At 37.2% G+C, this 23962-nt stretch overlaps 2 protein-coding genes across 2 annotated transcripts; both read right to left on the bottom strand.

Annotated features, from left to right (window-relative positions):
• Positions 1 to 349: 349 nt before the first annotated feature.
• Positions 350 to 7202, bottom strand: LOC110890270 (oligopeptide transporter 3-like). Its single transcript, XM_022137872.2, has 7 exons — positions 6699 to 7202; positions 6027 to 6124; positions 5071 to 5483; positions 2276 to 2432; positions 1939 to 2194; positions 1307 to 1489; positions 350 to 1222 (listed from the first exon to the last, which is right to left on the bottom strand). The coding sequence occupies exons 1-7, from the start codon at positions 7185 to 7187 to the stop codon at positions 608 to 610; spliced, it is 2211 nt and encodes a 736-aa protein (XP_021993564.1). The 5' UTR covers positions 7188 to 7202; the 3' UTR covers positions 350 to 607.
• A 10501-nt stretch (positions 7203 to 17703) lies between these two features.
• LOC110890268 (oligopeptide transporter 3-like) lies at positions 17704 to 23650 on the bottom strand. Its single transcript, XM_022137868.2, has 6 exons — positions 23106 to 23650; positions 21319 to 21416; positions 19620 to 20189; positions 19216 to 19471; positions 18553 to 18735; positions 17704 to 18468 (listed from the first exon to the last, which is right to left on the bottom strand). Exons 1-6 carry the CDS (start codon positions 23589 to 23591, stop codon positions 17854 to 17856), a joined length of 2208 nt encoding a protein of 735 aa, XP_021993560.1. The 5' UTR covers positions 23592 to 23650; the 3' UTR covers positions 17704 to 17853.
• Between the last annotated feature and the right edge of the window lie 312 nt (positions 23651 to 23962).

Genomic DNA, 23962 nt, shown 5'->3' with positions numbered 1-23962 from the left:
ACCCGCTATACGATGTATTAGTAGAACCCTTGGGATACGATGCTTGCTCCTTGAGTATCATGGGATTGAATACCCCGACCTCCTAGAGGCTCCCGAGAAAGCTATTTCAGCCTTCCGGACAGTTAAGGGCAATTCCTACGTCCCTCATCGGTCTGAATCCCCACCCCCGCATAACACTTGCTAGATTTTGAAAGAAAAACTGAAAAAACGCTTCACTTCCTGACCTTATTCTTGAGTTGGGAGGGTTCTCGCTACTAAAGAAATTTCTTCAGTTGAAGTAGCTCTTTCCTGAAATGTCTTTCAAGCTAAAACAGGAAGGGCGCTTTCCTTCGTTGAACACAAGACGACGGGGACAAATTATCTATTCATATATGATTGACCACACATACAAGAATTAATGTCTGTATGATGGAATCTAAATTACAAGAAAATCACTCTAGTCTGGACGTATATGTAGCTCGATCACATCGATCCGTAAATTCATACATCGAACAAAACATAATCATCTGCATTCATTCTGGACATTCAAACAAATCAAAGTCTAGTTAAACAATTTGTTAGCTCAGTATTCCCTTATTCTATCTTGTTTTACTACCCGATACCGAGCCTAGAAAATCGGGCAACCCGTGACGTTGATTCCAGGAGCCGTGGGGCATTTCGCCAAAGGACAGTGATCGGGCTTCGCCCCCCACCACTTCAAGTCAACACCCTCGTTTTGCAGCGCGAAGAACAACAACACCCCCATGAAAGCGGTCCCCGCATCAAGCGCAGCCGACAAGACATAATTGTACTTCTGCCACCACTGTTTCCGGTACTTAAACACAAAGTAGTTAAAGATCATTCCAGTGACAAGCCAGCTGGCTATATTCGTCGGTGTTGCTGGTGGCATTCCAGCAAAACCGTACGATATAACGGGTATGTTGATCAACGGAATCCATTTCTTTTCCGGGAAAATCTTGCTCATTATCCATATCGGAACCGGTAACAATGCTCCGATTAGAAACAACCATACGAGGTTTCTGTACAAACCGTTCGGGCCAAAGAGTCTTTCCGGTCCGATGAGTCCCCATATAACGGAAGCGTCAAACGTCACCTTGAACTTGGGGCATGTCCATGGACTCTCGGGATGAAGCCCCTCGATATCACATAAGTTTTCGATATTCTCCAACATCCACCATGACACCGTAAGATTTACTATCCCGGCAACTAGAGTTCCAACCAGCTGAGATTATAAACACATGTACGTTAGATTACTAACCGAAATGAATTTGTGGGTAAATGGTTAACGGGAGCAGAACAAACAAACCTGTGCTGTGAACATGCACCGAGGTGGGATCTTCATGTAGTGACCGAGCTTAAGATCGGATAAGAAAGAAAGAGCATGTACGGTACTGATTCGCCCGTAGATCTTGAACAACAAGCTAGCAATGGGCTTTCCGGGCAAAATGTATCCAAATATGAACTGGGCTATGATGTCGTATCCTGGTTCCTGCATCCGAATATCAGTAAAACTTGGTTAAAAACTTAATTGGCGGGTTGTGATCAACTTGTTAACATGCTAAATGGGTTGGAGGGTTGTAATAAATGGGTCGACCCGTTAAACTAAATGTGATAAAGATGTCTACCCGACTGACCTCTTTAAATAAGCAGGTGAACCCCCGATCATGACTCGATTGTTAAACGGTTTAATATGACTACCCAAAACCTGATTATTTTCCTGTCCTGTTAGGAATTGCCGCCCTAGTTGTTTCTAAGGATAAACAGTTAAATCTTCAAAAGTTTTCTTGTTTAAAATCCACAATGCAATTAAAAACTTTCATAAAAACCCGATTTTGCCTTTTCTTAGGTGGCGAGGATAAACCTAATATTGCGAAACGAAGCGTTTATACGAAATAGAACCCGAATTTAAGCATGTTATTTATAAACATTTAACAGTACCTGGTTGGTGGTAGCTTGAATGACACCAATGGGGAGTGTAACGATAAAAGCGAGTGCAAACGCCAAGAGAAAACCCCACCATGGAAGTTGCACGTCTTCCTTGTATACGAAACACATTAGCAGGGACAACACGATGCTCCCGATCAATAACACAAGGTACCACCATTGTGGCACTTGTTTATAACTCTTCATCAGTTTCGCATGAATGTCGATTTTCATGTTCTGCACCGCTGATTTACTTTGCTTCCATATATCCCTACATGATAAAATCCAGTAAAGAAAATAAGATATTAATTTATATTTTTTTAGTGAAAAAGAAAGTAGAATAATTATTTACCCGCCATGAAATAGGGCGACATGGGTGAGGGTCGCGGTGAACCTAGCGAAGCCTGACCCGATAGAAAGTGCAAACAAAGGGCTCAAATAGAGTTTGCTATAACTTTCATACGCCGCGACATTTAAGTCAAACTGTGGGGTCAACACTCGAGTGGTGTTGTAAAGTTTTATGAATCAACAACAACAAACAATAACACAAGAAATAGCGACAAAAACAGTGACAAAATCTTATTTAACCAACCCAAAGAACTTTACCCCCCAAATACCCAGAGGATCTTACCAAAGTAAGATCAACAATACAAGATACAATCTGTACAAAGATGATCATCAACAGATGATCATCAACAAAGAAATACAAACAAAATACAAATCAAACCAAATGAATATACTCTCAGATACAGATGAGAGTTATTCACAACCAATTTACAAAAACCAAGAAACCCTAATCGGAGCAAACGAACAGAGAGAGAGATGAAGACTTCAACTAACTCCAATAATGAAGTAACACTTCCTTTTATATGAAGAAACTTTAGAACTTCCAGACTAACCCATATCTCCAAGCAAGTGAACAAAATAGTCCCTGTATTTACACAAAACACCCTCCAGATATTTTGTTATAACCGACTTACATAAGCCCATATGTAACAACCATCAACAGCCCAAATAACAGCCCAAATGTATAGACCAAACGTATAATATATAAGCCCAACCAGATGAATGATATAATAAGAAATGTAAACTCAAATGTTTTTAACATCCCCCCTTCATTCAACTGGTTTAAACAGGTCAACAAGACCCAGTTTTTCACAAAATACCTCATGTTGATCAACACTTAGACCCTTTGTAAATATATCTGCAAGTTGATTTTCTGAATCAACTTTGACTGGATTAATAATACCATAAGCAACTTTTTCTCTCAAGAAATGAAGATCTAACTCAAAGTGCTTAGTTCTTTCATGGAACACAGGGTTAGCTGCTATAGACAAAGCAGCTTGGCTATCACAGTTTAATAACATAGGAAGTTGACAGTCAACATTTAACTCAAACAACAAATTTTTCAACCACATCAATTCACATGTAGCAGAACACATAGCACGATACTCAGCTTCAGCTGTAGATCGTGATACAGTGCTTTGTTTCTTACTTTTCCAAGAAACAAGGCACTCTCCCAAAAAAATACAAAACCCAGTTACAGATTTCCGAGTAGATAGGCACTTAGCCCAGTCTGAATCAGCAAATCCATACAAATTTAACTTATTTGACTTCTTAAAAGTCAACCCTTTACCAGGATTTCGTTTTAAGTACCTTAGTAATCTCAAAGCCAAGTTTAAATGCACTTCTTTTGGCTTGTGCATAAACTGGCTTAGAAACTGAACAGTGTAACTAATATCTGGCCTTGTCAAAGACAGATATATTAACTTTCCTATCAATTTTTGAAATCCGGTTATGTTTTTAAGATCTTGCTGATTTTTTTCAAGTTTAGATGTAATTAAAGAACTTTGTTCAATCGGAACACTAACAGGCTTACAACCAAGGTACCCAAACTCACTCAATTAAACAAGACAGCAAACACACAGAAACAGATGCAAGCAAACAGACCAACAAAACAGAACAAATACACAACAACTAGAAACCCTAAATGGCGAAGCTGAGTCAGTGTCAAGATTTCAGGTTCATCACTCACAGGTGCCTGAACATGTCTTAACTCAGGAGCCTTAACTCTATAACAGATAATATTGCCAAACAAAAACACCAAAAAGACAACAATATATCACTAACAATAACGATCAAGAAAACACCAATCAAACAATAACAAATAAGTGCCGGTCCTCACTACCCCGACTTCAACTAAATCAACCAACAGAAAGGAAAAGAGAGGAGTTAGAATGATCTCACAGTGGGTGCAAGCACTCCCAAATAATACCAGATCTAACAGATCTGATGTCAGAATCAACAAAAAACTGGTTAGTTTGCCCTAAATCTTCAAGGATTTAGAGACCAACTCAGCTCTTCAACCCAACAATAGAAACCCTAGGAAGGGTTTTATCCTTTCAACCAGACTTCAAGATCCAGAAGATCTCAACAGATAGAACCAGATCTGCAACTAATAGCAGACCTACACACAAAACAACACAAGCATCAGATAAACCAGCGGAAACAAGAACGGATCAAGAGCTCAGAGCTCTGATACCATGTAAAGTTTTATGAATCAACAACAACAAACAATAACACAAGAAATAGCGACAAAAACAGTGACAAAATCTTATTTAACCAACCCAAAGAACTTTACCCCCCAAATACCCAGAGGATCTTACCAAAGTAAGATCAACAATACAAGATACAATCTGTACAAAGATGATCATCAACAGATGATCATCAACAAAGAAATACAAACAAAATACAAATCAAACCAAATGAATATACTCTCAGATACAGATGAGAGTTATTCACAACCAATTTACAAAAACCAAGAAACCCTAATCGGAGCAAACGAACAGAGAGAGAGATGAAGACTTCAACTAACTCCAATAATGAAGTAACACTTCCTTTTATATGAAGAAACTTTAGAACTTCCAGACTAACCCATATCTCCAAGCAAGTGAACAAAATAGTCCCTGTATTTACACAAAACACCCTCCAGATATTTTGTTATAACCGACTTACATAAGCCCATATGTAACAACCATCAACAGCCCAAATAACAGCCCAAATGTATAGACCAAACGTATAATATATAAGCCCAACCAGATGAATGATATAATAAGAAATGTAAACTCAAATGTTTTTAACAGGTGTCATACTTGTGACCGGTTCGTGTAAACAGCTTCTTGGAGAAAATTGGGAATTTTCGCGCATCAAAAGTGTCGTATTTCCAATAACAAATGGGAACAATTATGTAAATGAACATAATAAAGCCTACTCCAACATTGACAATGGAAGTCCAAGGTGTGACTAATGGGCTACCGTGGTAAGCCGAAATCCCGGCCCAGTCAAGGGTGAATGCACCCACACCTAGACCATTGTAGCCCGACCCGATTTGTTGGGCCGTTATGCTGTGTGGCCAAGCCCAACAGACCCATGAGAAGAAAGTCAAGATTGGGAAAAGATAGCCCGGAAGTGCATAGTAGGCGAAACTTAGAACCAAGAATATCATGAAAAATCTCATTCTTGTCATGCCTTGTGCTTTATTTTCCTTTTCATGCAATGCTCTGTAATCAAAACAAGTTAGCCATGTTAGATTGAATATCGCATCTCGGTATCTTTCGATTACCGACTCACTCGATGACTGATTTGACCCAGTGATTAATATTCGATTTCATTTTTGTCACTATTTTTTTATTTATTTATTTTTTTTTTTATGAAATGGGTCGTTTTTTTCTGTCATCTAAGATAGCAACATCTGTGTCTTGGGTTGACCGTTTAACCCATTTATTTTTTATTTGTATATTTTAAACTGTTTTTGTTACGACTTAAACTATTTGTTCTGAAAGTTTATAAATAATCTAGCATAGTTTAAATATAAATGCTCAACGAAAATATGCATATTTGTAACTTTAAAGTATTAACACGAATGAAAAAAAAATTCAAATAATTTTTTCCGGGTTAAAGAAACCCCAAATACAATACACATGCTATGTTTGGGTTCATGTGTGTGACATGACTTTCCGTTCGTGTCAAGTTCGAACAGCCAACCCGCTACACGACCCATTTAACAGCCCCAAATTAAAGAGATACAGACCATGCCTACAGACCTAAAGAGAGAAACCTGAGCAAGGTTTGCAGGCCACCACATCTCCACTGGAACAACCAAATACCTTCTCAACATCCCTGCCCATCCGTACCCCAATATCTGCAACACAAACATAAACACTTCATAAGCAACATTAATTCAGGGGTGTTCGCACATGCTCGTTTCGTAAAACTCCAGCTCGGCTTGTGACTAGTTTTTCTGAACTCAGCTCGTTTATCATTTATTAGTTACATTATATACCTTTTAAAGTATTTTTCTAATTTTCTAATACCCTAATTGTAATTTTAATATATAAAATTTAAAATAACATGTTCATGGCCTTATAGTGCATTACAAGGTGGTATTTAGTAGTATAAAATTTATTGTTCAATAAAAAACAAAAATAATTAATATAGTTATTTAATTACTTTTACAATAATTTTATACATAAAGTTAACTATGACATAAATATATCCTAAATGTATTAAATAAAAATTATTTCGTTTAGCTCGAACTCGACAAGTGAAGCTTGAGCTCGGACTTTTTACCAAACAACCTAATTTTTAAACTCAACCCCGTTTAACCTCGGCTCAATTCTACCTTTTACCGAGCCGATCTCAAGTCTCAACCGATGTTAACCCGAAACCCAAACACCCCCAATCAATCAAAGTCAAGTCAAAACAATCAAAATTACCTGAGTAGTCAAAACAATGATCAAAGCACACAAAAAGCTCAAGCTCAGCCTATAATAAGCTTTCATAACCGTAATAGCACCAATAGAGTAGGCATCACCACCACCAGGAGACACACCACAATTCGCAAAAACCGTAATAATCACATGCTCCTTCATGTTAAACGGACCCGGGTTCAAACTGAAACTCCGGCCCAACAACTTATACTCCTTCGTCGGCAACACGGCGGCCATGAACTTCCCGATCGGCAGCACCGCAATTTGCATCAAGATTGCGGATATTGTCAACGGTTGAGTTCGGTATATGAAAAAGGTGTTTAGGAATATTAAGACAATGCATGAGCCCACACCCAGTGTCCATGCTCGGAATGTCATTACTGGGAGTGAGGTGTCGTCGGTCTCCGGCACCACTAACGCCACCTCCTCCACCGTGCACTCGGCGGTGGATGGGTGGGTGTCGCCGTTGGTGGTGGTAGTGGTTTTGGTGGACATTTGTTTGTTGTGTACTGACTGACAAGACAAGAGGGTGGTGTTTGTTTTGTTTGAGATTTGGTTTGGGTTGAGTTAAATAGACTCAGAATTGACATTAATTACTTAAAGCTTTAATTACTTAATATTTCTATTTATTTTTTAATTATTAATTACAATACTTATCTTTTAGTTTTTATATTATTTTTAAGTGAATATAAAGTATTTTTTTATACAATACAACTTTTATATTATAGGTTTTCTTAATCTTTGTTACAACACACAATGGACAAAAAACAAATGTAAGTTATATAAGATATATAAAAAACCAAATAATACATATAAAAAACCACTAAACAACACATATAAAAGAAGCACGTGATTTACATGGATAAAAAACAAATGTAAGTTATATAAGATATATAAAAAACCAAATAATACATATAAAAAACCACTAAAAAATACATATAAAAGAAGCCTTTAAAACAAATAGTTACTGTTCATTTAGTTTTAACGTTGATTTACTTGGTTTTTTAATAGCATACAATTTTACTTTTTAACTTTAATCTCTTTTTTCATATAAGGGGTTGGGATAAGCTTAGTGTCAACTGGTATCGAACCAGTATTGGTATCGAAAATACCGGGACGTTCCTGTTCGGTATCAGTACATGAAGGTAAAATCCGGCACTAATATAGAAAACGTCAAAAGTTGGTGCCGAATTGATATTGGAAATCTAATATATTAATAAAGGAAATGAAATGAATAGTGATTTTAATATTGAACAAAACTTTTATCAAAACATAGATAAAAATAAGCACATCATAATGGTATATTATGAATTTTATGAAACATTACATATATTAAAAAGGAAGTGAAATGAACAGTAATGATAAATAAATATTAAAAAGATAAATTAATAAAAAGTAATAAAAATATAAATTAATTAATATTATCGGGTATCAGTACCGGTATCAAATTTACCAACCTGAGTGTATTTTCGGTATCTGTTCGGCACCGGTATTCATCGGGTAAATTGTGCGATACCGTTGTTGTTCGTACGGTACCCGTGATCAAGGATGAGCAAATGGTACTGGGTAGTAGTACCAAATTTACCAAACTAAAAGATTATCAAACTCAATCGGAGTTGATGGAATATATATATATTTTTTTAAATTCAACCTTTGCACAAAGGGTAGTTGATCGAATACTTTTTTTTTTTGGTTTAAGGTTTAAAAGTAGTTCTAATAGGGTCCCTTAACTAGAAATAACTTGACTAGATCAAAATAAAATTACGCTTTTGTCCTCATCTCAAAATTACGATTTTGCCCTCAATGCAAAATTACGATTTTGCCTGGCACCCCCCCCCCATTGTACCAACCAGTTTCTTATTTTTATATCCATTTTAAAATAACGTTTTTGCCCCCAGCTCAACATAAAATTGCTATTTTGCCCCAGCTCAAAATTACGATTTTTCCTTGATTCAAAATAAAATTGTGGTTTTGGTTGGTCAAATGGGTATTGCTCGACGCCCATTTGAACCAATGGCAAGGAAACACTATTCGGGTGTAAAAATGTAATTTTAAAGTGTATATAAAATAATAAACTGATTGGTTCAATCTAGAATTTGACATCAGTTTGAGGTCTATATTAAGAGTTACGCTCAATAGCGTAATTAAAAAGCTTGTCAAACCACAGGGACTAAGAGTGTAATTCTGAAAAATTGGGGACTAAAGGTGAAATTTCATCAAACAACAGGGACTATCCGTGCATTTTACTTTACTAATGAATGAAATATAGCAAAAATCTTGGAAGATATATAATTAGTAGTGGGGACACAAATGTTTTTGAATAAATTATTCAACTTTTAAACTAATCAAGTTGAATAAAAAGTGGTCTGAAATGTGTACAAATGTTAAAAAACAACAGTTTATCATATAAATGTTTTAGTTTTTTTAATTTAAGATGGTTAATATATAAAGCTATGGTGGTTCGTATCAGCAAAGACAATTCTAAATGACATTTATAAAGTTATGGTGCTTTGAAAAAAATAAGATAAATGTCTTTATTAATTATAAAACATATATGAAGTAATATTAGCATGTCTGCGGGTGGATGGGAGACAATGTATGGGTGGCGTCTAGAATTATATATCTAACTTTATCGTCGTGAAAAAGTGGTTTTGCCGATCTAGGTGATTAATTGTTTTAATGTCTGCACGTTTACTTTTTTATTAGAGACTCGTTATTTATTTATTTATAATGAACCTTTTCACTTTCGTGTTTATAATAAAGTGTCTTGATTATTTATTTATTAATATTGATATTAATACTAATACTAATCTAAATTATAATAAAAGACTCCAATTAATGCCACGTGGCATATTCTCCTTCAATCTTAAAAATAAAAATTTTAATTATATTTAATTATATTTTTTTATTTTTAAATAATTAATAGATGAATATCATTTATCTTTATCCTTATTCTAATAAATAATTTCAAATAATGTTTTGATAAGATTTAGTTAATAAAATCATTATCATTATCATTGTAAATTAAAATTTAAAAGTCTACGAATTAACCCAAAATAAAAATTAATGCATTACAGTACATAGTTTGTAACCCAAATTAAAAATTAGTGCACTACATGTATATAGTTTGATATCAGACGTAAATTTTCTAAACTGATTTTTTACCCTATGCTAAATTTTAGTCCAATGTTACACATAATGATTTATGATTACTGCATTATTTTTTATCCAAAAACATGTATATGCATTGAGGTGTTGTACACAAAGCTTAGGGGTGTTTTCAAAATAAAAAACTTAATATTACACTTTTAATCTAAAATTTATTTGATTTTTCATTTTTAACCCAAAAGTTTTCATATTTTGCAATTTAATCTCACTTTTTACTTTCAACTTTGTTCCCCTATACTTATCATATTTATCAATTTTTTGTTTTACGTTTCATTCTAAATTTTTCGAGTTAACACGGTGCAACGTGCGTGTGTGATTCAACGTTATTATGTTTCATTTAACACTTCATTCTAAGTTTGCGAGTTAATAAGACGCAACATATGTGTATGGTTCAACGTTTTTAGGTCGTTTTTTCCCGTTTAACATAACAGGTTGGTTGCAACGAACGGGTACTAAGTCGACTTAGTTATTATTTTCTATGTTTTACGTTATGATCTAATTTCTTCACATTAATACGTGCTGGTTGTTGGCGGTGGTGTGACATTGGTACTATTTGAAACAATTTTACACCCCTACCGTAACGCGGTGGGGCTTAATACTAGTAATAGTATAACAAAATATAAAAAAGTAACAAAAGTATTATAAAATAAAATAACATAAAAAAATATAATTATTACTTTTGACTTTATAATAAAATAATGTATTAAAGTATTTAATTATTACCAAATTTTACTAATTTAACGTATTAATCCTATATTGGGTGTATTTATCATACCGCAACTATGGAGATTTTATTGCAAAGGTCAACGAAGTAAACAATGAAAAGAATTTAATGAATTAGTGTGTGAAAATCACAAGTCCCACACTTTCGTACCAATTTTTTTAAAAAAAGGTTTACCACGTGTCAATATGGGACCCACTCACTTTCAGTCCAGGTGTAATTCTTCTGCCAGGTAGACTGACACGTAGGTCACGCATGTGTGCAGCTTAGTGTCGCTCGTGTGAGTTGCCTACTTAATCATGCGACTTTTCATTAGGAAGAAAAAGAGTTGATTCATGTTATAATTTATTGCCAACATATTTCATATTAAATATGTTATCTAGATATTAAGTGCTTCAAATTCATTAGGTTAAAGGGTGTGGGGTCATAGTTAGGATATGATTCGTCATGTACGAACATGAATGAAAGGCTATATCACCTTCTTCCCTAATATATCATGGTTTGCATAGATTAAACCATGTCAACCATGATCCTCATTTCTATTTTTCAAGTAATCATTTCCTTTTTCTTTAAAAAAAAAAGATTTTTAAAATTAATAGGGAGATAGTGGTTTAGGTCATGACCACACCCTTAGGGTAGTGGTTTTGGATTGTAAATTAGAGGTGTGTGACATAACACTAACGTGGAGGGTCTTGATGGTCATAAGGGTTATGACCACACCTTATAGCCTTCGTTGATTTATAAAATCTAAAGATGTAGTTAAGTATTATTGCTAAAAATAAAAAAAAAAGAAACAAAGAAAAACTTATTAACATCAACACTCATCAAATTTTTAAATAGTTTATGGTGTCATGTTAAGTTATGAACATACAAGTATATTCTTGAACTACCAAAACATCATAAAAAATGTCAATATTTATTAATACTTGTTTTTTAGTCATAAGATTCATATCATACACATCAACATTTTCCCACTAGTTAAGAAAATCGTCATGTTTCGATTAGTTTCAGAATCTATAATCCAACCATGGTTATGTTAATATATTCAAAATTTGAGATCAAAAGGTTTTTAGAATTTTAAAACTAATTATATACCACCATGTTGGCATGCAAATTTGTAGACACACATTGATCATGTTTATTGATGACGCGGGTAGCTCAAGCTTAATAAATTGACTAAAGTGCAACATAGCTTAAAAGGTTGAAAGGTAAAAGGGTTCCGAAATCAACAAACTGTGGTGAACAGCAAAAAGCATGAAGCAGTTTCAAGTCCCATCACACTTTACGTGTGATCTCTCCCACACAGCCGCAAAAGAGCATGTGGGAAGTAACACTCTTTTACCCGCAGGTCCGAAGCTTTCAACCTACCAAAAAGGGGAAGCTCCTCACTACACTCTCAGATCACTAGTCAAAGGTTTCCTCTCTCGGCTGACTCTTTCCCTATAAATGACCACACCCGGTCATTTAGCCAAACATTGCAGAAACCTCACTCTTTCCCTCTAGAACTTGTGCTTCACTTGTTCTATTCTTCACCCATCTAAATTCTGTCACATTGCATGCATACGTTCTGGGTTGAATCTCTTTCAATTCTGAGCTCAAAGCAATCAATAGTAAAGTGATCCGACCCTACGTATTGCATACGTGGGGGGACCCCACGACCTGCGTTAGTTAATAGGGACTCTTGAACCCTTTTGCCGAGCCAGTCTAACCACTATCCTTGGCTCACATTTGTTGTAGCAACAAGTTGGCGCCCACCGTGGGGCTACGCTGTGAGTGCATTATGTCTATCACTTCTATCAATCACGTATCGTAGCTTAAACAAATGATACAAGACTTGGGTTGCATAGAAGAAAGCTTTATATTAAGCTAAGGTAGCTTCGTACGAAGGCACCACTCAAGGCTTCGTACGAAGCCATGCGTCTATATATATGTGTTGAGTCTTTGTCATTGGTAACTTTGGAGACTAGAGTGGGGAAACTCTGTCCGATTGATTTCTCCTTATTGTCCTTGTCACATAAGTAATCGAAATCAGTTTATAGTTACTTCTTCGTGTTCTATCCACACACGTGATTGGATTCCGCACATTTCACGTGTCGGTACGCATTCAACGGTCAAGGATTTCATTCGGATCCTGAATTCTCAAGTGGTATCAGAGGAGGAAGTTGTTTGCACGGATTGAAAACACGAAGATTCAAGTTTCTACATCAAGTTCAGAGCCAAAATCTCTTCATCTTCTTCTACTCATCTTTTCTCATTTTCTTTGAACTTTAAACTCAGATCTACAGAGATTTCACAGTTAAAATCAACTAGATTTTTGATATAACATGTGAAAAACGTTTTTAAACAATCCTACAAATTTTCAGATCAAAATTCAAACAAAATCACACTCAAATCAGTAAAAAACCATGAAAAACGTGACTAAGTTCTTCGCAGCTTAAGTTTGTACGAAGCCAGATACATAGCTTCGTACGTGTCACACCCCAACCGATGGCGTAATCATCGTGGCGCCGGAATCGGCTTTCCAATGTGGAGTGTTTGGGACTATATTGCATTGAGCATGGAATGCTTGAGCTAAATTAGCATCAAGCGGTATGGCGGCACGTTGGGCATAGCTTGAAAGAGTTGGACATGAGCTTGCATAATGTCCCTCTTTCCTGCACAATTGGCAGTGAGGAGGACGCCTAGAGGTCGAGCGTCCACGTGTGTAAGAAGACCCACAGGATCGGCCACGTTGAGAAGAGTCACGAGACGGTTTAAAGTTAGCATTGAACTGACTGGACTGAGTAGAGAAGGCAGCAGGTGGGACATTGGGACCATTGAGAGTTTGAAGAAACAATTCATGGTTTTCGGTATGAGCAAGGAGGTCACGGAACAGTGGTGATGGTTTGACAGTTCGTTGAGCCGTCGAGAAGGTCTCAAACGAGGAGCCAAGTCCGCATAGGAACCAGTGACGTTTGTCTTCATCAGTCATCGGATGTCCGATGGACTGGTCATAAAGTGACTTAAATTTCCGGCCGAAATCCGAGACCAGAGAGTTTCCTTTCTGCAATTGACGGAGTGAATCATGAAGGGTATGCATCCTTTCCACAGAAACATGAAACATGAAACATGACTGTAAGCATGCTCGAGAGCTTCCCAAACCTGATATGCGGTTATGTGACCAATGGCTTCGGCCATGGCTTCTTCCGTTAGGGTCGATTGAAGAATAAGAAGGGCCATCTGATCTTCTTCTTTCCAGGTAACGAATTTGGGATTGGGGGTTGTTTGTTCACCGGTGGTAACCGTCTTAGAAGGAGCAACAGAGGAGCCATTAATACGGCTTAGGAGGCTGAGATAAGAGAGGACATATTCAACTTGTCTCTTCCAAAGAAGGTAATTTGTAGAGGAAAGCTTGATGGTTATGAGATGGAGAAGAGTAGGGGTGTGCACGGTTCGGTTCGGTTATTAGCATTATTCGTAACCGTAACCGAAGTTATCGGTTAATCGGTTCGGTTAATTTGGTTAATTTGTCGGTTTTCGGTTCGGTTCGGTTAATTTTCGGTTAATAATCAATTCAAACAAGGGCTAAATTTTTTGCATAGAAATACATGTAATGGAGGTATAAATACATGAAATTGATGTATAAATAAATGAAATAGAGGTATAAATGCATGAATAGATATTTAAATACATTAAATGGAGGTATAAATAAATGAAATGAAGGTATAAATAAATGAAATGAAGGCATAAATAAATGAAATAGAGGTATTATTACATGAAATGAAAGTATAAAACATGAAAAACATGAAATAGAGGTATAAAAGCTAGAAATATATAAAAAAATAAATGATTCGGTTCGGTTCGGTTAATTTCGATTAACCGATTGTAAAAAAATATCCGTTATTCGACTTTCGGTTAATTCGGTTTCGGTTAATTTCGGTTCGGTTTCGGTTAACGGTTCGGTTATTGCCCACCCCTAGAGAAGAGTATGGAGTGGTGTGGTTTTTGGATCTGCAGAGGAAGGAGAGTTGGAAGTAGATCCTGTCATGGTGGTTTTTGATAGGGAGGAAGAAGATGATCGAAGGGTGGATGCTAGGTTTTAGGATCCCTAGACTGATACCATGTAAAAGTAAAAGTTTCTGTTGTGTGTTTTCATTTACAACAAAGTGATTTTAAATATACAAAGAGAGGCAGCGCTCGGCTTGCTAAATGGAAATCGAATCTTTTGTCCATCGGGGGTAGGGTGGTTATCATAAAGTCGGTTTTGGAGAGCTTGCCCATTTACTACTTTTCCCTCTATAAAGCTCCTAAAAAGGTCGTCTCGGACTTAGAATCTATGATTAAGAAGTTCCTATGGGGTGGTTCCAATGAAGAAAAAAAGATGCACTGGGTGGCTTGAGATCGGGTTTCTTGCGGTAAGAAAGAAGGTGGGCTCGGGTTAAAAAAGCTTGCGGATGTCAATACTTCTCTCTTAGCCAAATGGGGTTAGCGTTATAAAACTGAATCGAATATCCTTTGGAAAAGAATCATTGATGCCAGTGGCGGATCTTGCCCGTTGAACCTGCCAGGGCCGAAAGACACGGACACTAAAATTAGCACTACGGCCGAAAAACTTGCCAGGGCCGAACATAGTATATATACAAAATTTCGATCGAAATGCGAAAAAATAGCACTACGGCCGAAAAACTTGCCAGGGCCGAACATAGTATATATACAAAATTTCGATCGAAATGCGGAAAATTAGCACTACGGCCGAAAAACTTGCCAGGGCCGTGGCCCTGCCACGGCTCCACTAAGATCCGCCCATGATTGATGCGTTGCACTTCTCTAGAGTTGGCTGGGAATGTATTCCTTTTAAAAAAACGTTAAATGGGGTGTGGAGTAATATAGCTAAGCTGTTCATAAAAATTAAAGTGAGGGGTTCTCCGCTTCGGAACTTTTTAAAAGGAGAAATAGGTAATGGTCAGAGTATCTGGTTTTGGCTCCATCCGTGGGTGTGCATTGAACCTCTTAAAAGCAGGTTTCCTGAATTATTTAAGCTGGAATCTAACAAAAAATGTATGGTTGCGGATCGGATTCTTAATTCTGGCAGCGGTGTTATGTATCAGTGGAGCTGGAAGTCAGCGTTAATTGATCCGGGGCACGTCACTGATTTCCAGCACCTTCAGTCTATGCTGGATAGCATTCAGGTTTCAGATGCGGCTGATCGGTGGTCTTGGGTGTCTGATTCGGCCGGGAAGTTCTCGCCTAAGGCTGTGAGAGTACTGATTAATGCAGAAATCAACATAAGTGGCAGATTTATCCTGGAATGGTGTAAGTGGCTCCCTGCAAAGGTTAATATTCATATGTGGAGATCTGAAATGGAGAAAATCCCTACAGGAGCGGCTTTAAAAAAAAGGAATGTGCAGCTTGGAGATTCTACGTGTAAGTTGTGTGGTTCGGATGAAGAGTCAGCGGATCACATATTCATTGCGTGTCATGTGGCTGCGGTAATCTAGAACGGCATAAGCTCGTGGTGTAAGATCCCCAACATTTACGCTTTCTCTATTAGGGACCTTCTCGGCATTCACAAGGAGCTCAGGGCGTCGGACAGAAAGAAAGAAGCTGTCCAAGGTATCATTATGATAGTGTGTTGGAGTATTTGGCGTGCAAGGAACAATTTTATTTTTTCCAACAAAACGGTAAGGATCGATCGTATTATTAGTGAGGTTAAGGCTTTGGGTTATTTTTGGTTTTCTAATAGGTCGAAGTTTAAAGGGATTGAGTGGGATGAGTGGAGCACTTTTGTAAATATGTAATTTTGTAGTTGTGTGGTTGGTCGGCCCGGCTTGGGTCGGCTTGTTTGTGAATGAAATTTTACCTTTCAAAAAAAAAGGAGAAAATATCTCCTGACATAAAAACAATTTAATGGAGAAAATATGAAATGATTTTGGCTTTGATAGAGGCTTCAATTTAGGTGGCTATTAAAAACACTGCTTGCGTTAGGCTGGTGGCATTCAAGGGGGTTAAAGGCAAAAAACATTGGATTCGAACCTGTGACCTCTGCTAGGACGACTGAACCTAAATAAACATTTTTAAATTATGATTATTTATTTAATTGTTTATGGACCTCAAAAAGTTTAAAACCACAAATGAAACGGCTAATGTTTGGTGCTATACATACGTTGTGCAGGTTATGGACTACTCTTCTCTGCCTCATTTTTGCCGAAGAGACGAGTCAGCTGGGTCAGTGTTACGGTCATGGCCATGGTCCGGCTCAGGGTCAGGATCAGGATCAGTGTCATCTACAAGTTCCGACGACGATTGCTTCTCGTTGGTCCATCCATTTCATCAAGAACTTTACAGTTACATGAAGCAGCAATCAGCGGTTCATGAACTACTAGAACCAGCAAAGCAAGGTTCGGTTCATGTGGAAGTGCACATTGGACAACCACGAAAATGCTGACTTGCACAGAACGTTGGAATCCGAGCTGAATAAGCTTAGGATCTAAAATACACGCTCTGGTTCTTTAGAGAAAGTCAACGCCAGTGATTAAGCAAGGATCTCGAATTCTTAAAATATAACTATGAAGATCTGTAATTACCGATTAGTAGTATGTGGTGTGGTTTAGTCATTTGAAGCTCAAATTATTTGGATGTATTTGCTGTATACCTATATATGCTCCTGTTAGATTGAAAATGTGATCACTTGGAACATTGTACCAGGCTTTTGCGTGGGTATCGGCTTTGGTTATGGACATACTAATCGAGTAACATAAATCAAGTCCAACGTCTGTTTTTCAACTATTGATTCATATATGACTGGCCACACATACAAGAAAATCACTCTAGTCTGTACGTATATGTAGCTTGAACAAAACATAATCATCTGCATTTTGTTGTGTGCCTTTTTCAACAAACCCACGATTTCCTTACTTATTGCAGTTACTATATTTTATTGTTTATATTATTTGTCATTTAGTTAGATTAGTGAGTTAGTGGTGACTCCATCATGCACGTACTGTTAGTTATTTATGTTTAATCCACTTTGTTTTGTAAGCCTATGAATAGGCAAGTATGTTTAGTGTTTTGATTATGAATGAAAAATATACGTCTCAAATTCCCTCTAGATTTCATCTTGTTTCTCTCAATTTTCTGTGGAGCTTGACCCACTTTAACGGGTTATCTATCAAACCAAGTGGTACATATCACATTCATTCTGGACATTCAAAAAAAGATAACAAACAAATCAAAGTCTAGTTAAACAATTTGTTAGCTCAGTATTTCCTTATTCTATCGTGTTTTATACCGAGCCTAGAAAATCGGGCAACCCGTGATGTTGATTCCAGGAGCCGTGGGGCATTTCGCCAAAGGACAGTGATCGGGCTTCGCCCCCCACCACTTCAAGTCAACACCCTCGTTTTGCAGCGCGAAGAACAATAACACCCCCATAAAAGCGGTCCCTGCATCAAGCGCAGCCGACAAGACATAATTGTACTTCTGCCACCATTGTTTCCGGTACTTAAACACAAAGTAGTTAAAGATCATTCCGGTGACAAGCCAGCTGGCTATATTCGTCGGTGTTGCTGGCGGCATTCCAGCAAAACCGTACGATATAACGGGTATGTTGATCAACGGAATCCATTTCTTTTCCGGGAAAATCTTGCTCATTATCCATATCGGAACCGGTAATAAAGCTCCGATTAGAAACAACCATACGAGATTTCTGTACAAACCATTCGGGCCAAAGAGTCTTTCCGGTCCGATGAGTCCCCATATAACGGAAGCGTCAAACGTGACCTTGAACTTGGGGCATGTCCATGGACTCTCGGGATGAAGCCCCTCGATATCACATAAGTTTTCGATATTCTCCAACATCCACCATGACACCGCGAGATTTACCGTCCCGGCAACTAGAGTTCCTACCAGCTGACATTATATACACATGTACGTTAGATTACTAACCGAAATGAATTTGTGGGTAAATGGTTAACGGGAGCAGAACAAACAAACCTGTGCTGTGAACATACACCGAGGTGGGATCTTCATGTAGTGCCCGAGCTTAAGATCGGATAAGAAAGAAAGAGCATGAACGGTACTGATTCGCCCGTAGATCTTGAACAGCAAGTTGGCAATGGGCTTTCCGGGCAAAATGTACCCGAATATGAACTGGGCTATGATGTCGTATCCGGGTTGCTGCAGTTGAATATCAATAAAACTCAAGTTAAAAACTTAATTGGCGCGTTGTAATCAAGCTGTTAACATGCTAAACGGGTTGGAGGTTTGTATTAAATGGGCTAAACGTGTTGCAAACAAGTTGACGGGTTAATCACCTGTTCAACTAAACGGGTTGAACAGGAAAGATCAACCGTTTAATAAAAGGTCAGCTCAACCGACCCGATCCGTTTAATCAAACAAGTCAACCGGATCCGGCCCGTTTAATTAAACCCAAAAGCTGCTATTCACTGTGTCCACTAATTTTTTCCAAGGAAAATTCTTATGACCCCTCGACCCTTCAAAATTTTTGATTAAGAAACTTCAACATTTAAAAACTTTGATAAAATCCCGAGTTCGGCTTTACTTAGGTGGGAGAACAAACCTTTTAAGGCGAAAAGAAACGTTTATCCGAAACAGAAACCGTACTAAAGTGTGTTAGTTATAAACATTTAATGGTACCTGGTTGGTAGTAGCTTGAATGACACCAATAGGGAGTGTAACGATAAAAGCGAGTGCAAACGCTAAGAGAAAACCCCACCACGGAAGCTGCACGTCTTCCTTGTATACGAAACACATGAGCAAGGACAACACGATGCTCCCAATCAATAACACGAGGTACCACCATTGCGGCACTTGTTTATAACTCTTCATCAGTTTCGCATGAATGTCGATTTTAATGTTTTGAACTGCAGATTTACTTTGCTTCCATATATCCCTACATGATAAAAATCCGGTAAAGAAAATAAGATATTAATTTCTTTTTTTAGTACCGTTTACAAACTTTCAAGAAAAGTGGTACTTTTGACCACCAAAAGGGTAACAGTTTGTTTCCCTTTAGTGAAAAAAGAAAGTAGAATATATACCCGCCATGAAATAGGGCGACATGGGTGAGGGTCGCGGTGAACCTGGCGAACCCTGATCCAATGGAAAGTGCAAACAGAGGACTCAGATAGAGTTTGCTATAACTTTCATAAGCGGCGACGTTTAAGTCAAACTGTGGGGTCAAAACTCGAGTGGTGTCATACTCGTGACCGGTTCGCGTGAACAGCTTGTTGGAGAAAATTGGGAATTTTCGGGCATCGAAAGTGTCGTATTTCCAGTAACAAATGGGAACAATTATGTAAATGAACATAATAAAGCCTACTCCAACATTGACAATGGAAGTCCAAGGTGTGACTAATGGGCTACCGTGGTAAGCCGAAATCCCGGCCCAGTCAAGGGTGAATGCACCCACACCTAGACCATGGTAGCCCGACCCGATTTGTTGGGCCGTTATGCTGTGTGGCCAAGCCCAACAGACCCATGAGAAGAAAGTCAAGATTGGGAAAAGATAGCCCGGAAGTGCATAGTAGGCGAAACTTAGAACCAGAAAGATCATGAAAAACCGCATTCTTGTCATGCCTTGTGCTTTATTTTCCTTTTCATGTAATGCTCTGAAATCAAAACAAGTTAGCCATGTTAGATTGAATACCGCATCTCGATATCTTTTGATTAATGACTCACTGAGTCGATGACTGATTCGACCCAGTGATTATTATTCGATTTCATTTTCATCCTTATTGTCACTAATTTTTTTATATAAAACGGGTCGTTTTTTTATCTGTTATCTAAGATAGCAACATCTGAGTCTTGGAGTTAACAAAACTGAAAGACATGGATGGGGCATTTTGTCTTGTAGCGGGTCAACTGCTACAAGACAAAAATATATGGAATACTGGTCAGTATTGACAACTCTAAGATACAGAAGTCTCTCTTAGATAACGACTAAAACCGAAAACAAGACAAAGTGGCCCTATTTGTCATAATCATTTTGGAAAAACCCATCCTTTGAAGAAATTCTATTCTCTCACAAGTGACATACACAATAGCTAAAAACCTTTGCTTTTTAACTTTTTCATAAAGAGTTTGAAATTCCCGTGATTTGATGATGAAATCGAATATATTGCACAAAAATGTATTTATCTTTTCCATTATTCCAATGGGTCGCCCACAACTAAGGAATATGTATCAACGCACATAGTTTACAATTAAAATAAAATATTATATAAATATATAAATAAATAAATGAATGAAGAGTAAGGTTGCGAATTTCTGACACAACATGGTTTGAATTTCTTAGCTTTAGGTATAGTGTTAACGGGCTCGGGTCACTTCCAGATCAAACCTGTAAACACATGGCCACGTTCGTGACAACCCGGTAGGTACTCGGGTTGACGTGTTTAACCCGTTTGTTTTTATTTATAAATTTCTAAAATGTTTTTGTGTTACCACTTAAACTATATGTTTTGAAAGCTTATAAATAATCTAGCATCGATTAAACATAATTGCTTAAAAATATATGAATGTTTATAAATTTAAAGTATTAACACGAAAAAAGAAAATCAAATAATTTTTTTTTTCATGTTAAACGGGGTTGTGTTTGTCAACCCCAAATGCACACGTTATGTTCGGGTTCATATGTTTGACATGACTTTCTGTTCGTGTCAAGTTCGACCAACCAACCCACAAACATGACCCGTTTAGCAGCCCCAAATTAAAGAGATACAGACCATGCATACGGACCTAAAGAGAGAAACCTGAGCAAGGTTTGCAGGCCACCACATCTCCACTGGATCAACCAAGTACCTTCTCAACATCCCAGCCCATCCGTACCCCAATATCTGCAACACAAACATAAACACTTCATAAGCAACATTAATTCAGGGGTGTTCGCACATGCTCGGTTCGAGCTTTATTTCTAAAACTCCAGCTTGGCTTGTGACTAGTTTTTCAAGCTTGAATTCTCGTTTATCATTTATTAGTTAGATTATATACATTTTAAAGTATTTTTCTAACTTTCTAATACCCTAATTGTAATTTTAATATATAAAATTTAAGATAACATGTTCATAGCCTTATAGTGCATTGCCAACACTGAACTAGGTGGTATTTAGCAGTAAAAAATTATTGTTCAATAAAAAACAAAAAAGTAAATAATATAGATTATTTAATTACTTTTACAATAATTTTCAACATATACATTTAGCAGGGGAGGGAATAGTGCTTTCCTGTCATTAGTCGATATGGGTGACCGCCTCTCTTCTATTGGACCAACAATTTTATTATTTTATATCCACTTTAAAATTATGGTTTTGCCTCCAGTTTAAAATTACGCTTTTCTCCCAACTAAAAAATATAATAACCCTTTTGCTAGCAACTCAAAATTACGATTTTGCCATCGGTTCAAAAATTATGATTTTACCCTCAACTTTTTATTTTATACCCGCTTTAAAATTACGGTTTTGCCCCCAGTTTAAAATTACGTCTTCGCCCCCAGTTCAAAATAGAATTATTCTTTTGCCACAGCTCAAAATTACGATTTTTCCCACGGTGCAAAATTACGATTTCACCCTCAGTTTAAATTTACTTTTATGCCCCAAGCTAAAAATAAAATTATGGTTTTCCCCTACATCAAAATTACGATTTTACCGTCGGTTCAAAATTATGATTTTCCCCAGTTCAAAATAAAAATATGACTTTACACCCAGCTAAACCGAAAATACGATTTCGCCCTCGGTAAAAAAAATTACGTTTTTACTCTCAGCCAAAATTACGTTTTCTCCCCAGTTCAAACTAAAATTTTGTTTTTCCCCCGGCTCAAAATTACGATTTTACACCTGTTTATTATTTTATATCCACTTTAAAATTACGTTTTCGCCCCAGTTCAAAATAAAATTTTTGTTTTCCCCCGACTCAAAATTACGATTTTACACCAGTTTAAAATTACGTCTTTGCCCCCAGTTCGAAATAAAATTATGCTTTTGCCCCTAGCTAAAATTTACGATTTTCCTCTCGGTTCAAAATTACGATATCACCCTCAATTCAAACTTACGTTTTTTTTATCCCCGGTGCAAAATAAAAATATGGTTTTCCCCTAGCTAAAAATTAGGATTTTACCCTCGCGAAAAAAATTTGATTTTCCATCAAGTTAAAATAAAAATATGACTTTGCCCCAGCTAAAAATCGTGTCAATGAGCTGCCTACACTCTTTTTACCTTTTCTTTCTAGCAAAACTATGGTACTGTTTTTTTAATTGATTGAGAATTATTCCGCCAAAGCCCCGCAACGCGGGCGGCGCAACACCTAGTTTTATACATAAAGTTAACTATGACATAAATATATCCTAAATGTATTAAATAAAAATTATTTCGTTTAGCGAGCTCGTGAAACTTGAGCTCGGACTTTTTACCAAACAACCTAATTTTTAAACTCAAGCCCGTTTAACCTCGGCTCAATTCAACTTTTTACCGAGCCGATCTCAACCAATATTAACCCGAAACACCCCAAATCAAACTCAAAACAATCCAAACCTGAGTGGTCAAAACAATGATCAAAGCACACAAAAAGCTCAAGCTCTGCCTATAATAAGCTTTCATAACCGTAATAGCACCAATGGAGTAGGCATCACCACCACCAGTAGACACACCACAATTCGCAAAAACCGTAATAATCACATGCTCCTTCATATTAAACGGACCCGGGTTCAAACTAAAACTCCGGCCCAACAACTTATACTCCTTCGTCGGCAACACGGCGGCCATGAACTTCCCGATCGGAAGCACCGCAATTTGCATCAAGATTGCGGATATTGCCAACGGTTGAGTTCGGTATATGAAAAAGGTGTTTAGGAATATTAACACAATGCATGAGCCCAGACCCAGTGTCCATGCTCGGAATGTCATTACTGGGAGTGAGGTGTCGTCGGTCTCCGGTACCACTAACGCCACCTCCTCCACCGTGCACTCGGCGGTGGATGGGTGGGTGTCGCCGGTGGTGGTGGTGGTTTTGGTGGACATTTGTTTGTTGTGTACAGACAGGCGACAGAAGAGTGGTGTTTTGTTTGAGATATGGTTTTTGGGATGATAGTTGTACTGGTGTTGTGTGTTTTATAGGAGAGAGAAAGAGGAAGGTTGTAAGTTACGGAATTACCCTTGTGGATAAATATTTAGTATTTTATACATTCTAGTTTCTTATTCTTATGTTTACTAATTTTTTGTTTTTTTGTTTGGAGAGAATTAAATTGAGGAAAATAGGATTTTTAGGAAAAGAGGAAGGTTGTAAGTTACGGAATTACCCGTTAGTTTCGAACCCAAGATTAAAGTTTCGATTCGTTTCTTCACTCAAATGTCCATCGAAAATGGATAAAACAGGAATTGAACATGTGTCT

The sequence above is a fragment of the Helianthus annuus genome, chromosome 11 (genome assembly GCF_002127325.2).
Source record: "Helianthus annuus cultivar XRQ/B chromosome 11, HanXRQr2.0-SUNRISE, whole genome shotgun sequence".
In the NCBI taxonomy this organism is placed as follows: Eukaryota; Viridiplantae; Streptophyta; class Magnoliopsida; order Asterales; family Asteraceae; genus Helianthus; species Helianthus annuus.
The sequence above is the reverse complement of the archived record's forward strand: the minus strand, read 5'-3'. Positions and strand labels throughout refer to the sequence as shown.